Source organism: Coregonus clupeaformis, unplaced genomic scaffold (genome assembly GCF_020615455.1).
Source record: "Coregonus clupeaformis isolate EN_2021a unplaced genomic scaffold, ASM2061545v1 scaf1473, whole genome shotgun sequence".
Classification (NCBI taxonomy): domain Eukaryota; kingdom Metazoa; phylum Chordata; class Actinopteri; order Salmoniformes; family Salmonidae; genus Coregonus; species Coregonus clupeaformis.
The window spans coordinates 45257-59540 of record NW_025534927.1 but is presented as its reverse complement, the minus strand read 5'-3'; the positions used below and the strand labels follow the sequence as shown (position 1 = coordinate 59540).

At 42.9% G+C, this 14284-nt stretch overlaps 1 protein-coding gene across 1 annotated transcript in view; it reads right to left on the bottom strand.

The window, feature by feature from the left end:
• Positions 1 to 14164, bottom strand: part of LOC121559867 (SH3 and PX domain-containing protein 2A) — a gene marked incomplete at its 3' end in the record, with an annotated part of 87314 nt that extends 73150 nt beyond the window's left edge. Inside the window, exons 1-2 of the mRNA XM_045218269.1 lie at positions 13557 to 14164; positions 658 to 738 (exon numbers count right to left, since the gene is read on the bottom strand). Of these exons, the coding sequence (XP_045074204.1) occupies positions 658 to 738; positions 13557 to 13628 (153 nt within the window). The remainder of the gene's footprint in view (positions 1 to 657; positions 739 to 13556) is intronic.
• Positions 14165 to 14284: the final 120 nt, after the last annotated feature.

Below are 14284 nucleotides of genomic sequence, written 5' to 3'. Positions count from 1 at the left end.
AAATACAGGTCTAAACTGAAGGGTAGTCTTGGCATGTTAAACATAAGAGTCATGTAAGCTTATATGTGAAACGCTCCAACAGTCACCACACACACACACACACACATCACCCGAGAGTCCCTCGGCAGGCCGCTATAAAACATGCTACATTCAATTGATTTCCATGTGGATTTCTCTTGTACTATAAAACAGCCTGTCAGCTCCTTGACGTTTTGGGGCCAAGGCAGAGATTAGTGTGTGTCCTGTGTCCTGTGTGTGTGTGTGTGTGTGTGTGTGTGTGTGTGTGTGTGTGTGTGTGTGTGTGTGTGTGTGTGTGTGTGTGTGTGTGTGTGTGTGTGTGTGTGTGTGTGTGTGCGTACGTGTTGTAGCACTACTGTGTCTCTGAGGCTACAAGAGATACAGACCATACCTCTCCCCCACTCCCAGACCAATTACTAACACTCACATTGATTCACTGACTCAACCATGTGTGGAGAATACTAGTGCATGTTCTTAGAGAATAATCACTCACAACGCTTGGAGTATAATCCCAAAAAAAGGGACAGTGTTCTAATCTGCTATGATTCTGTCTCAACAACAACAGATGTTTGGATAGAAATACCTATATATCCACTAAAGCGTGTAGGAGAGGACAGGACAGGAGAGAGTTAACATTACCTGAAGGTCAAAGAATTTGCTGTATCTCCTGTAGATTATGTGGGAGGTGTTGTCAGAGTATGTGACGTTGATGAGATACACCTGCAATGAGAGAAAATGAATGGTTAACACTGTGGTCCCGACACAAAGCATACCAAGACACCAACCCCTGCACTTCAAAGGTCAATGACACGCACATACATCTGTCAAGGTGTAATAGTGGGTGAACATAATGGTGATCTCATTCACCTTCTCCACACATTGACCCTCTGCCCTTACTGCCTCAGCCATGAGTTAGAATTAGAACAGACATTCCCATTCAAGTGGATGGGGCTTTGTCTGAGGGGCTTTGTCCCTTCTAGTAATTATATTTATATGATAGATGACGTATAGAAACAGACAGTTACGTTCCAGACCCAGAGGGTTGGTAATGTAATTGATGCTGATATCATCTCAGCTTTAATCTAATATTGGAAACATAGGAAAGATATCAAGGAGTCTGGAAAATTCCCATAAAAGAGGTCAGTCAGGAGGTTTGAATGGGTTGGACCTCGGTTTATGATGGATATCTAGAGTGGAAGTTTTGTGCCAATATAAAGTAAGATATCTGGTGAAATGCCTATTTGAAGTCACGAAATAGCAAGCAACAAACATAACTTTGAAACTTGACTGTTAAAATCAAGGCTAACTGCTACTGAACATAGCTTTTCACAGTTCTAATATGCTATAGTCCTGAGGACATTGAGGTTAAGTCACAAACCTAAACCATTGGCCATTTGGCTTAATTGTTCTCAGCCCAATCTCCACTACAAAAACACACACAATTTGTTTAAGTTCATAGAGTTTCCATATACTTCATAATCATAAAGCATGTCAAACATGTTTACATCTGTTGTTTACTCAAAATGAGGGCAAAGATTGCTAACAAAAACAGCCATTGTCAAATAATTTACAATCAAATAAGATTTTGTCAGCCATTAAAATAGGCTAATTGAAGCTACAGCACTGTGTAGGCCTATGGTTCCACTTTGAGAACTAACTGTTGTCGACTTGTCAATATAGGAACAATTCACCTTATGAAGTATCACCATCTTGAATATGCCTAAAGCTGAAATTCACCTCATGATATGTAGGCCATTGAAAATCAAGTTCCCCTTGTGATGTCTCAGACACAGGCGTTTCCCTAATCCCCTGACCTAGTAGCAAAGGTTAACCCACGTCCTAATATACAGTGGGGAGAACAAGTATTTGATACACTGCCGATTTTGCAGGTTTTCCTACTTACCAAGCATGTAGAGGTCTGTAATTTTTATCATAGGTACACTTCAACTGTGAGAGACGGAATCTAAAACAAAAATCCAGAAAATCACATTGTATGATTTTTAAGTAATTAATTTGCATTTTATTGCATGACATAAGTATTTGATACATCAGAAAAGCAGAACTTAATATTTGGTACAGAAACCTTTGTTTGCAATTACAGAGATCATACGTTTCCTGTAGGTCTTGACCAGGTTTGCACACACTGCAGCAGGGATTTTGGCCCACTCCTCCATACAGACCTTCTCCAGATCCTTCAGGTTTTGGGGCTGTCGCTGGGCAATATGGACTTTCAGCTCCAAAAATGTTCTATTGGGTTCAGGTCTGGAGACTGGCTAGGCCACTCCAGGACCTTGAGATGTTCCTTACGGAGCCACTCCTTAGTTGCCCTGGCTGTGTGTTTCGGGTCGTTGTCATGCTGGAAGACCCAGCCACGGCCCATCTTCAATGCTCTTACTGAGGGAAGGAGGTTGTTGGCCAAGATCTCGCGATACATGGCCCCATCCATCCTCCCCTCAATACGGTGCAGTCGTCCTGTCCCCTTTGCAGAAAAGCATCCCCAAAGAATGATGTTTCCACCTCCATGCTTCACGGTTGGGATGGTGTTCTTGGGGTTGTACTCATCCTTCTTCTTCCTCCAAACACGGCGAGTGGAGTTTAGATCAAAAAGCTATATTTTTGTCTCATCAGACCACATGACCTTCTCCCATTCCTCCTCTGGATCATCCAGATGGTCTTTGGCAAACTTCAGACGGGCCTGGACATGTGCTGGCTTGAGCAGGGGGACCTTGTGTGCGCTGCAGGATTTTAATCCATGACGGCGTAGTGTGTTACTAATGGTTTTCTTTGAGGCTGTGGTACCAGCTCTCTTCAGGTCATTGACCAGGTCCTGCTGTGTAGTTCTGGGCTGATCCCTCACCTTCCTCATGATCATTGATGCCCCACGAGGTGAGATCTTGCATGGAGCCCCAGACCGAGGTTGATTGACCGTCATCTTGAACTTCTTCTATTTTCTAATAATTGCACCAACAGTTGTTGCCTTCTCACCAAGCTGCTTGCCTATTGTCCTGTAGCCCATCCCAGCCTTGTGCAGGTCTACAATTTTATCCTGATGTCCTTACACAGCTCTCTGGTCTTGGCCATTGTGGAGAGGTTGGAGTCTGTTTGATTGAGTGTGTGGACAGGTGTCTTTTATACAGGTAACGAGTTCAAACAGGTGCAGTTAATACAGGTAATGAGTGGAGAACAGGAGGGCTTCTTAAAGAAAAACTAACAGGTCTGTGAGAGCCAGAATTTTTACTGGTTGGTAGGTGATCAAATACTTATGTCATGCAATAAAATGCAAATTAATTACTTAAAAATCATACAATGTGATTTTCTGGATTTTTGTTTTAGATTACGTCTCTCACACTTGAAGTGTACCTATGATAAAAATTACAGACCTCTACATGCTTTGTAAGTAGGAAAACCTGCAAAATCGGCAGTGTATCAAATACTTGTTCTCCCCACTGTATCTTAAACATTGTTCCCTGCAGCAACCTGCCAAGAACAGTCATGACAGCTAGCCTCAGAAGAATTAGCCCAAATGAAAGAGACCTGACGTAAGAGAATCAGCCGCTCGAAACAAAATATTCTCCCAAGAACAAAGCTCTGTGTTAAAAGGCCTTGTTGCTACTGGAAAGACACCAGCTATTGCTGGCTAGCTTCCAACACTAGTGTTTTCACAATTCACTCCCATGGAAATGTTACGCTAACATCCAAGCCACTGGAAGTATGTCATGCTAATGACGTGATAGTGACTACATAGGGTTAGTGTCAACGGCTTGGCTTGGTTTTTATTGTGTTCGCGAGTAGCGGCTCCAGCACTAGCCTTTTCACTCCCATGTAAATGTTGTGCTAACATCAAAGCCACTGGAAGTCTGTTATGCTATGCTAATGACCTGTTAGCGACTCCCATGGCCATGCTAGCATGGTAAACCACTTGAAGTCTGTCATGCTATGCTATGCTAGCTAATGATATGTTAGTGACTCCATAGGGTCACACTGTCAATGGCTTGGCTTGATTTGTATTGCGGCTGCCAAGGTCAGTAGTCAGAGAGTTAAATTATTCTGTAAGGACTTTACATGTTGTGTTCTGAAGGTGGAACACTATACATCACCAAACATTAAACCACATTTTTACAGCTCAAGGCCGAACGAGAAACTACGTAATCAATCAAAAGCCAAAACTATGGGAGGTTAGATGAATGAAGGAACTGGTGAATGAATGAGGCCTCTCCAATGAGGCAAGCAACAAGCGTGCATACAACGTCTGTCAGTCTGATACTGAGTAAAGGCCTTATCCCAAATACCCAAAATATCTTCATGCTGTTAGTGCATAACCACATAGATATGGACTTTATCTGACACGATTTGCCTTGGAGGGGCTGGAAGAGCAGCATGTCCGCCTGGACTTGTACTGGTGTGTGTGTGTGCCTAACGCCTATGAGCGTGTGTGTACCCCACAAGTGTGTGTGTGTACGCCTCAAGCAAGTGTGTGTGGGCTTGCCCTGACTTCCAGCGAGTGGGTGTGTTGTTCTATAAATGCTTTTGACCTGAATGGCATGTTGTCATCCTCCCTCCTCCACCACCCGATGCCACTTGGCCGCTTAATTTGACCGTGGAGCAAAACCTCTCTGGGATGGGCCAACGGAGGGAGGTAGGGAGGGAAGAGGAAGGAAGATGCGGACTCAGTTAAAACGATCCAATCCCAACCAACAGAACAGATGGATCTGTCCTCATAGCAACCACAATGGAAAACAGAACTAGTCTATCCACACCACACACAACCCACGCCCAAAATATCAAGCTTAAACCTAATGCCCTCGTCCAACCTAAAATAGACTATATCATCCCTCAGGGATTGAATGTGAGTTAACAGCCTAGTACAGCCCATCACTACCTAAAAGCAAAATAAACCTATACTGTAGGTGTCACCTCAATTATATTTCTGGATTGATATAAGATTGACTGTGAAGAATAGTGCTGTTTGACAGCTTGAAAAGTTCTTTTTTGGTCGACTCTCAGATGAGGGTAAAACATGCCAGCAACATTTTAAAATAGCATCTCGATGCTTTGTGGGTTGACTCATGGTTCAAGTACAGCCAGTCGTGAGCGGTTGTCAGTCCACACAGCAAAAACGCTCTGAATCCCGCTTTTAGGGAACCAAACACACACACACACATATAAAGTTACTCACTAATTGTCAGTTAGAGGGAGTTAGATTTGTTTTCTAATGTTACACAGGTTTAACACACTTGAACAACACGGTGTTATAAGAGTGAGTTGTCTTCACAGCAACAGAAGGTGTGCTGACGGAATCCCAGATGGTGTGTAGTCAAGTGTTGCTGCACCGTTCAAATCAAGATAAAATCCTGGCCTTGCCATACGTTTAGACATTCTTGAATGGTATGCATGTCTGTCCAAATCAAACAATGTTGCAATTCCATTACAGAAAACAAAAGTGACAAAGTAGACAAAACAACAAGTTTACAACATCTATAAATAAGTCTATACATTACCCAACATTACCTTTACTGTATAAAACTCTCTATTCTACTATACTGTACTCACAGTACACAAAGAACCCAGATTTAACACCATTAAACATTTCCTGCATAATCACTCTTGGCAATCCAGTCGTAAACCTGTACTGGCTGGCACGCTAGCCCTAGCTTCTAAAGACCAGCTGTTACCATCAGACTAGTTCTATTTGCACATAATCTCTTGCACATCTAGCATTCCAGTGTTAATACTAATTGTAATTATTTTGCACTATAGCCTATTTATTGCCTTACCTCCATAACTTGCTACATTTGCACACACTGTATATATATTTTCTGTTGTATTTTTTTGACTTTGTTTTGTTTTACCCCATATGTAACTCTGTGTTGTTGTTTTTATCGCACTGCTTTGCTTTATCTTGGCCAGGTCGCAGTTGTAAATGAGAACTTGTTCTCAACTGGCTTACCTGGTTAAATAAAGGTTAAATAAAATTAAAATAAAAAAAGACCCACGTCTGGGTTTGGCAACAGGAACATTTAACAGCTAAATGGGTGGGGGAGATTTATGGAAACAATGGGCCCAACCTAAATCGTAAATCACTGTAGCAGACTACATAATCTAGGTAGAGAGTCATATAAATACGAGGTTAAGGTAATTAGATCTGATATAAATGGCGATTCAGACATTTATCACTGTTATTTTAAGTATTTACAGTAGTTTATTACAATATAATGACATGTATTACTCTCTGAATACCCTGTGACATCAGCAACCAAAGGAAATACAGAAAATATATATTCTGTTCTGTTCTATTCCATTTCTATTCTATTCTTCTGCACTCATGTCAACAGCCAAAGGGGTTTGATGATACATTCAAAAACAAAGAGAGAAAGTACATGCATGGACAAATACAAATGAATCCAACAAGTTTGTGTCCCAGACGCCCAGTGTCCCAGATCTAGCAAGAGAAAGCCCTTGTTCGTCATCATCTCTTGTTGTGATGCAGATGGTTTCAGCTTGGGAGACAAACGTTTCATTCATGCCCGGCATTTCGGAGAAACGTGAATAAGAGCAAATTGGATCTCTGATTATTTAAATGAATGAGCCATGAATCATAGGCTATACAGCTATGATTAGGTTAGCTATTGTTTGATTACTCACCTTTTCCTACCACATTTAGTGACTAGTAACCACAATATAAGACTAAATAAACCAAACTACAATAGTTTATGTCTATGAACGGAGAAAATGACTTACTGTCTCGGTCTCTGTAGAACCCTTGTGTTCCCCAGTTTCCCAGTTCAAGACTGAGGAAGGCTAAGCAGAGTGCTTGGTGGAGCGTAGACTGTGGGCCTAGCCACAAAATTACACTGAACCCCGCCTAAAACACTATACTTAACCTAACTTATAAAACAGAAAGGCATTACATACTGCTAACCAGATGACTTTTATATGGATTATGCGCGGGGATTGAATGAAGTACAAGGATGGAAAGACTACCAACTTTCCATAGTAACCACAACTAAGCTAAATATGGTTATTTTCTAATAGAGACAGATTTATTAATCTAACAGGTAAAAATAGGTTACGGACAAGAAGACAGCTTGAAGATGTGTGTATGTGCATGCGTGTCTGTGGCACCTTAATTGGGGAGGACGGGCTAAAGGTAACGGCTGGAATGGAATAAATGGAATGGTATCGAACTCATCAAGCACATGGGTAGAGTAGATACACACACATGGACCACAGGAGGCTGCTGAGGGCGGCTCATAATGGCTGGAATGGAGTAAATGGAACGGTATCTCATTCCGTTTCATTGACTCCATTCCAGCCATTATTATAAGCCTCCCTCAGCAGCCTCCTGTGGTCCATGTGTGTGTATCTCCTCTTCTCATTCACAAGGTCATACTGTACCAAGAGAACAAAAATGACCAGCCTGCCTTCCAAGTCAAAGTTTAACCAGACCAAGGGCTTTGGTTTGGTAGTGGCTCTATGGTGGGAAACCCCTTTAATACAGGTTTGCATAAGCTCTGCCAATATACTGCCCTTGATCGCCCACCAACCCAACCACCCCTCCTAAAACTGTGGTCTCTTCCAGTATTTACGTCCTCCCCCTCTCTCTACCTTCTCTACCCAGGCAATAGGAAGTGCAGGCCTCCTTTCTCTCTCTCTTCCTCTCCCTACCCACACTCTTAGAAAAAAAGGTGCCATCTAGAACCTAAAACGGTTCTTCAGCTGTCCCCATAGGATAACCCTTTGAAGAACCCTTTTGGGTTCCATGTAGAACTCTTTCCCCAGAGGGTTCTACATGGAACCTGAAATAGTTCTACCTGGAACCAAAAAGGGTTCTCCTATGGGGACAGCCGAAGAACCCTTTTGGAACCCTTTTTTCTAAGAGTGCAGCAGCCAGCAGGAAACAGGAATTGCAGGCATGGACCAGGCAAACAGAGGTTTTTCTGAGAGGGATAAGGGAAAAGAGGTAATTTCCTCCTCTGTCTCTCCCCCTATCTCTCCCACTCGCTGCTTTCAGTCTTGTCATGTAGAGTTGAACAATTCACATAGAGTTGTCCATTGTATCCTGTTTCAATCAGTATAGCTCGGTTACGCAATCCTAGAGGCCTCACTTTGAAATTGCCACATTGCTAGACTACACACACAGTGAGGTACAGTTACAGTATATGGCCATTTTCTCACGGTAAGGGCAAGGACTACCATTGCAAGCCCCACATAATGCCCACACATGTTGTCCGTTTTCGCATCGTGATTCCTGAATGTGTCGACATACAGAAATAACATGGAGCCAGACGCAATGTTTCATGTGGTTTACTGGATATCAAAAGAATAGGATGTGCTACATATTTTATATTGTAAAAAAACTGTTTGTACAGGTTGGTGATGATTAAGACGTGTTGCCTAATAGACATCCCATCATGAAGACTTAGGTTGAAGAAGACTTTCCACTGTTCCAGACATGTAAAGTTCTCCACAGTCATTAGACAACATCTGTCTGTTGTTGAGCCATTCAGCAGCTCCAGTAATAACTAACCCCTCCTTTTTATTTTATTTATTTAACCTTTATTTAACCAGGCAAGTCAATTAAGAACAAATTATTATTCATGCTGAACAAAATTATAAACGCAAGATGCAACAATTTGAAAGATTTTACTGCATTACACTTCATATAAGGAAATCAGTCAATTGAAATAAATTCATTATGCCCTAATACAGATACATTATATATAGAAAAGTATGTGGACACACCTTCCAATTAATGAATTTGGCTATTTCAGCCACACCTGTTGCTGACAGGTGTATAAAATCGAGCACACAGCCAGGCAATCTCCATAGACAAACATTGGCAGTAGAATGGCCTTACTGAAGAGCTCAGTGACTTTCAACGTGGCACCGTCATAGGATGCCACCTTTCCAACAAGTCAGTTCGTCAAATTTCTGCCCTGCTAGAGCTGCCCCGGTCAACTGTAAGTGCTGTTATTGTGAAGTAGAAACGTCTAGGAGCAACAACGGCTCAGCCACGAAGTGGTAGGCCACACAAGCTCACAGAACGGGACCGCAGAGTGCTTTAAGCACGTAGCGTGTGAAAATCGTCTGTCCTCGGTTGCAACACTCACTACCGAGTTCCAAACTGCCTCTGGAAGCAATGTCAGCACAAGAACTGTTCGTCGGGAGCTTCATGAAATGGGTTTCCATGGCCAAGCAGCCGCACACAAGCCTAAGATCACCATGTGCAATGCCAAACGTCGGCTGGAGTGGTGTAAAGCTCGCCGCAATTGGACTCTGGAGCAGTGGAAACGCGTTCTCTGGAGGGATGAATCACGCTTTACCATCTGGCATTCCAATGGATGAATCTGGGTTTGGTCGGATGCCAGGAGAACACTACCTGCCCCAATGCATAGTGCCGAGAAGTTTGGTGCAGGAGGAATAATGGTCTGGGGCTGTTTTTCATGGTTCAGTCTAGGCCCCTTAGTTCCAGTGAAGGGAAATCTTAACGCTACAGCATACAATGACATTCTAGATGATTCTGTGCTTCCAACTTTGTGGCAACAATTTGGGGAAGTCCCTTTCCTGTTTCAGCATGACAATGCCCCTGTGCACAAAGCGAGGTCCATACAGAAATGGTTTGTCGAGATTGGTGTGGAAGAACTTGACTGGCCTGCACGGAGCCCTGACCTCAACCCCATCGAACACCTTTGGGATGAATTGGAACGCAGACTGCGATCCAGGCCTAATCGCCCAACATCAGTGCCCGATCTCACTAAGGCTCTTGTGGCTGAATGGAAGCAAGTCCCGGCAACAATGTTCCAACATCTAGTGGAAAGCCTTCCCAGAAGAGTGGAGGCTGTTATAGCAGCAAAGGGGGGACAAACTCCATATTAATGCCCATGATTTTGGAACGAGATGTTCGACGAGCAGGTGTCCACATACTTTTGGTCATGTAGTGTATGCATCTGTTGGTCACAGATACCTTAAAAAAAGTAGGGGCATAGATCAGAAAACCAGTCAGTATCTGGTGTGAACACCATTTGCCTCATGCAGCGTGACACATCTCCTTCGCATAGAGTTGATCAGGCTGTTGATTGTGGGCTGTGGAATGTTGTCCCACTCCTCTTCAATGGCTGTGCGAAGTTGCTGGATATTGGCGGGACGTGGAACACGCTGTCGTACACGTCCACCCAGAGCATCCCAAACATGCTCAATGGGTGACATGTCTGGTGATGCAGGCTATGGAAGAACTGGGACATTTTCAGCTTTGTTTCAGAACATTACATTCTCTGGCAACAGCTCTGGTGGACATTCCTGCAGTCAGCATGACAATTGCACGCTCCCTCAAAACTTTAGACATCTGTGGCATTGTGTTGTGTGACAAAACTGCACATTTTAGAGTGGCCTTTCATTGTCCCCAGCAAAAGGTGCACCTGTGTAATCAATGACCATGCTGTTTAATCAGCATCTTGATATGCCACACCTGTCAGGTGGATGAATTATCTTGGCAAAGCATAAATGCTCACTAACAGGGATGTAAACACATTTGTGCACAAAATCTGAGAGAAATAAGCTTTTTTGTTCATTGAACATTTCTGGGATCTTTTATTTCAGCTCATGAAACATGGGACCAACACTTTACATGTTCCGTTTATATGTTTGTTCAGCGTACAATGACGGCCTGGCAAGAGTAAAAAAAAGCTTCATGTGGAGACGGGGGCTGGGATAAAAATGGTTTTTAAAAATGGATAAGACAAAACGGACAACACAGACAGAAGACACTGGCAACAGCACAAATACAACAGCAAACAAACATTAGATGTATCTGTGTGCATGTAGGCATGTGTGTTGTGTGTGTGATTTAAAACCACATGCTTCCTTATAAGGCAATGCAAACTAGTGACAACTAGAAACAACTACATGTCATAACTATCTGTTCATCTCTTTGTCCTTTGAACCTCTCCAGGGACACCAGGTCCTGGAGTTTTAGGTTGGCTTGGAGCGAATTTTAAGACCAGCGGGCTGAGTAATGAAAGGACCTTTTTCCATGCTTGGTTCTAACTTTCGGGACTGTTAGCATAAAACAAGATTGAGATCTGAGCGTGTATGTGTTTTCATTTTGAGCAGGAAGAGAGGATGGATAAAATGGCACACATAATCAAATGTAACGCACGCACGCACGCGCACACACACACACACACACACTCCCCCACCACACACACACTTCCAAGGCCTCTTGTTCAGTGACAGGGTGAGCCTGTGTGAAGTGAACAGAGTACAATGACTTCACTGATGACAGACGTCAGCACAGCCCCCTGACTCACACACATACAGACACCTCGCTCTTTCCTGCTGGACCCTATCGTCATCAAACTGAGGAAAACAATGGGCCAAGCCAAAAACCCTTCCTAATAAAAACCCTCAAACGTGATTCTCACAGTGAGCAGTAACCATTCGAAAACAGAGACCTTTTCACTCAGATCATCATTCTGTTTTTGATGGCTCAATAAATATTTGAGTAGGAAACAACACCCTGAAGGCCTGTTTTATGATGCTAAACAACAACTAGCACCGCTGGTTCTGACTAAAGGGACATCCGAAGGGTTTCCAAATGTTGTTGGGCTTATTGAGCAGCGGGGGCTGCATTTTAAAAGTAAACAATTTGGATTGCTACCAGCTCTTTTAACATTCGTCTCACCTGAAAAATAAAGAAGCGGTATTGGAAGATTTTCTGTGTCTAAGCAGATATGTGTCCCCCCCGGGTCAAATGATCACTTCACCCCTGACAATGACTTGTGTCTCATTCCCCCCCTCTCTCTCTCACTCTGTTCTCATAGGATAAACATTTCCAGCTGTTTTCACAAACATAGTGTTGAGATTGGTGGAGGGAGATAATATCTCTCTCTCTCCCTCTCCCTCTCCCTCTCCCTCTCTCTCGCTCTCTCTCTTTCACACACACACACAAACACTCACTCTCTCTCTCCACACACACACACACACACACACAGTGAGACACGGTCTGGGCATTACTCCCTCCAGTTTCTTCTCACAGTGACTAGCTAGCAGTGATCCCAGGGGCACGGTAGCTACGGAAACTAGGCCAGAGACAGGCCCATGAGACTGCACAGCCCCAAAACACAACTGAACACATCACTGGCCTGGGAAGCACCAGCAACAACTAACAACTTGCAATACATGTAGGATGCCTAATGGTTGAGTAGGTCTATGTGGATCTGTTGGCTGTTGGTGCATGATGTTCCTTGCAGGTTAGGTATAATAACTTGTCTGTAAGCTATGATATCCCAAAAGTCTGCATGTGTGTAAATCTTAAAGAGATATTGATTCATAAGCACACTACAGGGAAATTCAGAAACTATAATATATTTGCCTGAGTGAATGATTATTTGAACAGCAACATGGAGTGTTTGAGTTGACAACATATAGTATGATCGTATTTAATGAGTGTTTATAATAACTTGTTTGTTAGCTATGTATAGAGTCCCACGAGTCTGGAGTGAAATGAGATATTGATTCATATGCCTGCTGTAGGCAAAGTTCAAAGATATCACTTTCCCAAGAGTACAGTAAGCTGCCTTGAGGGACCCATAGGTAGACTACAGTAGCTCTGTGTTCAATTGTACAACACAGAGGATGACTACTAAACTAATAGATTAGTATATGATACACATATAAGGGTAGCCTATCCAATCATTCACTTTGGCTAACACCTGCATGATTCTAGACAGGAGGTCCTGTACTAACAGTGAATCTGTCTAATCAGATTCGTTTTAGCTTGAATTGGCAATAAACTATGTCAGGTCTTGTGATTTATAATATAATATATGCCATTTAGCAGACGCTTTTATCCAAAGCGACTTACAGTCATGCCTGCATTCATTTTTAGACTGGGTGGCCCCGGGAATCAAACCCACAACCCTGGCGGTGCAAGCGCCATGCTCTATCAACTGAGCCATACAGGACCACTTATGTCATAAGTAGTATGTCATACCACCATTTATGACACAGGTTGTTATCATTCTCATGACATAGTCTCTACAGATGTGGTATTCTAAGAAACTCCCAGATATACAAACTAGGCTATATTAGTTCCAGTTGAATAATGAATTACTGTTCGGTTCCCATGTTATTGAAAAGGACGTGCCACAGTTGTAACCTGTCATTACTTATATTGTGGGTATTGTCACTAGTTATAACCCTTCTTTATATTCATTGGTTAGGCTATAACACATTCAAATGAATGACAAGAATAGATATGTTCTAAGAGGCCAGTGCCATACACAGAATATCCCATATCCTACACCATTTAATAAATGGAGATATTGATTTGCAGACTGAATCAATAACTCGTGAATCATAGGCTAGTTGAATCAAAACTGTGATGAGCTGCGATGACTGGTATATGCTATAAGTGGTGAAACCTTTCCTCGTGTATTATATTCATAAATAGATACAGAATAGATAACGTAGTCACTGTAGTTCGGATTTTGAATGTACCCAGGTAGGTAGATAAATGGTGAGGGGGGTATCCTACTCACGTAATGTTTGGATGGATTGCGCCGCTTCTCCACGTCCACGACTTTTACATCCAACACTGTCCGAAACTGCATCTTGACGTTGGAAATGGCTACAGCATACACACACAATAAATGCAATATTCCAGTTCCTGTAGCAGGCTATAGACTCTGCAGTTCAAAAAACGTTGGAGAAGAAGAATATAAAAAGAACATTCATTGAGTGGGTTGTCGATTATAGCTAATGTTCCGGCGCAAGAAATCAAATGTCTTGCCTTGAATATGCGTAATATACCCAAATGTTGAATATATCATAGTCCCTATCAATTCAGAATCTATCTTTATATCCCTAAAACATTCTGCCAGAAATCCAAAAGGCGAGATCTTCACGTTGGACAACAAGGCAGGCTGGCCAGCGGTCGCATGCTGAGAAGGAGGTCACCTCAAATAGGAAAGTGGAGCGAGTTCCTTTGTGTGGACCACAATACCTTCGGCGAGGGGTGCATACCTGCAGGCTATATAGGCTTGGGGTAGGTTAAAAAAAAGCCACCGAATTCACCGCCAAATGCCTCCGGAAGCAAGCAAGGCGCAGAGCAATTTGGGGTGGGGGGGATCGATCGAGTGGGATGGGCTTGCTTGTCGTGCCTCCTCCAGTTGGATGAAGCACTTGGGGTAAACTGTGTTGTAGAAGGTTGAAGTCCCATTCCAACTCATAGTTTATGGAATACTTGCATGTAGTTTTGTGTATTTTG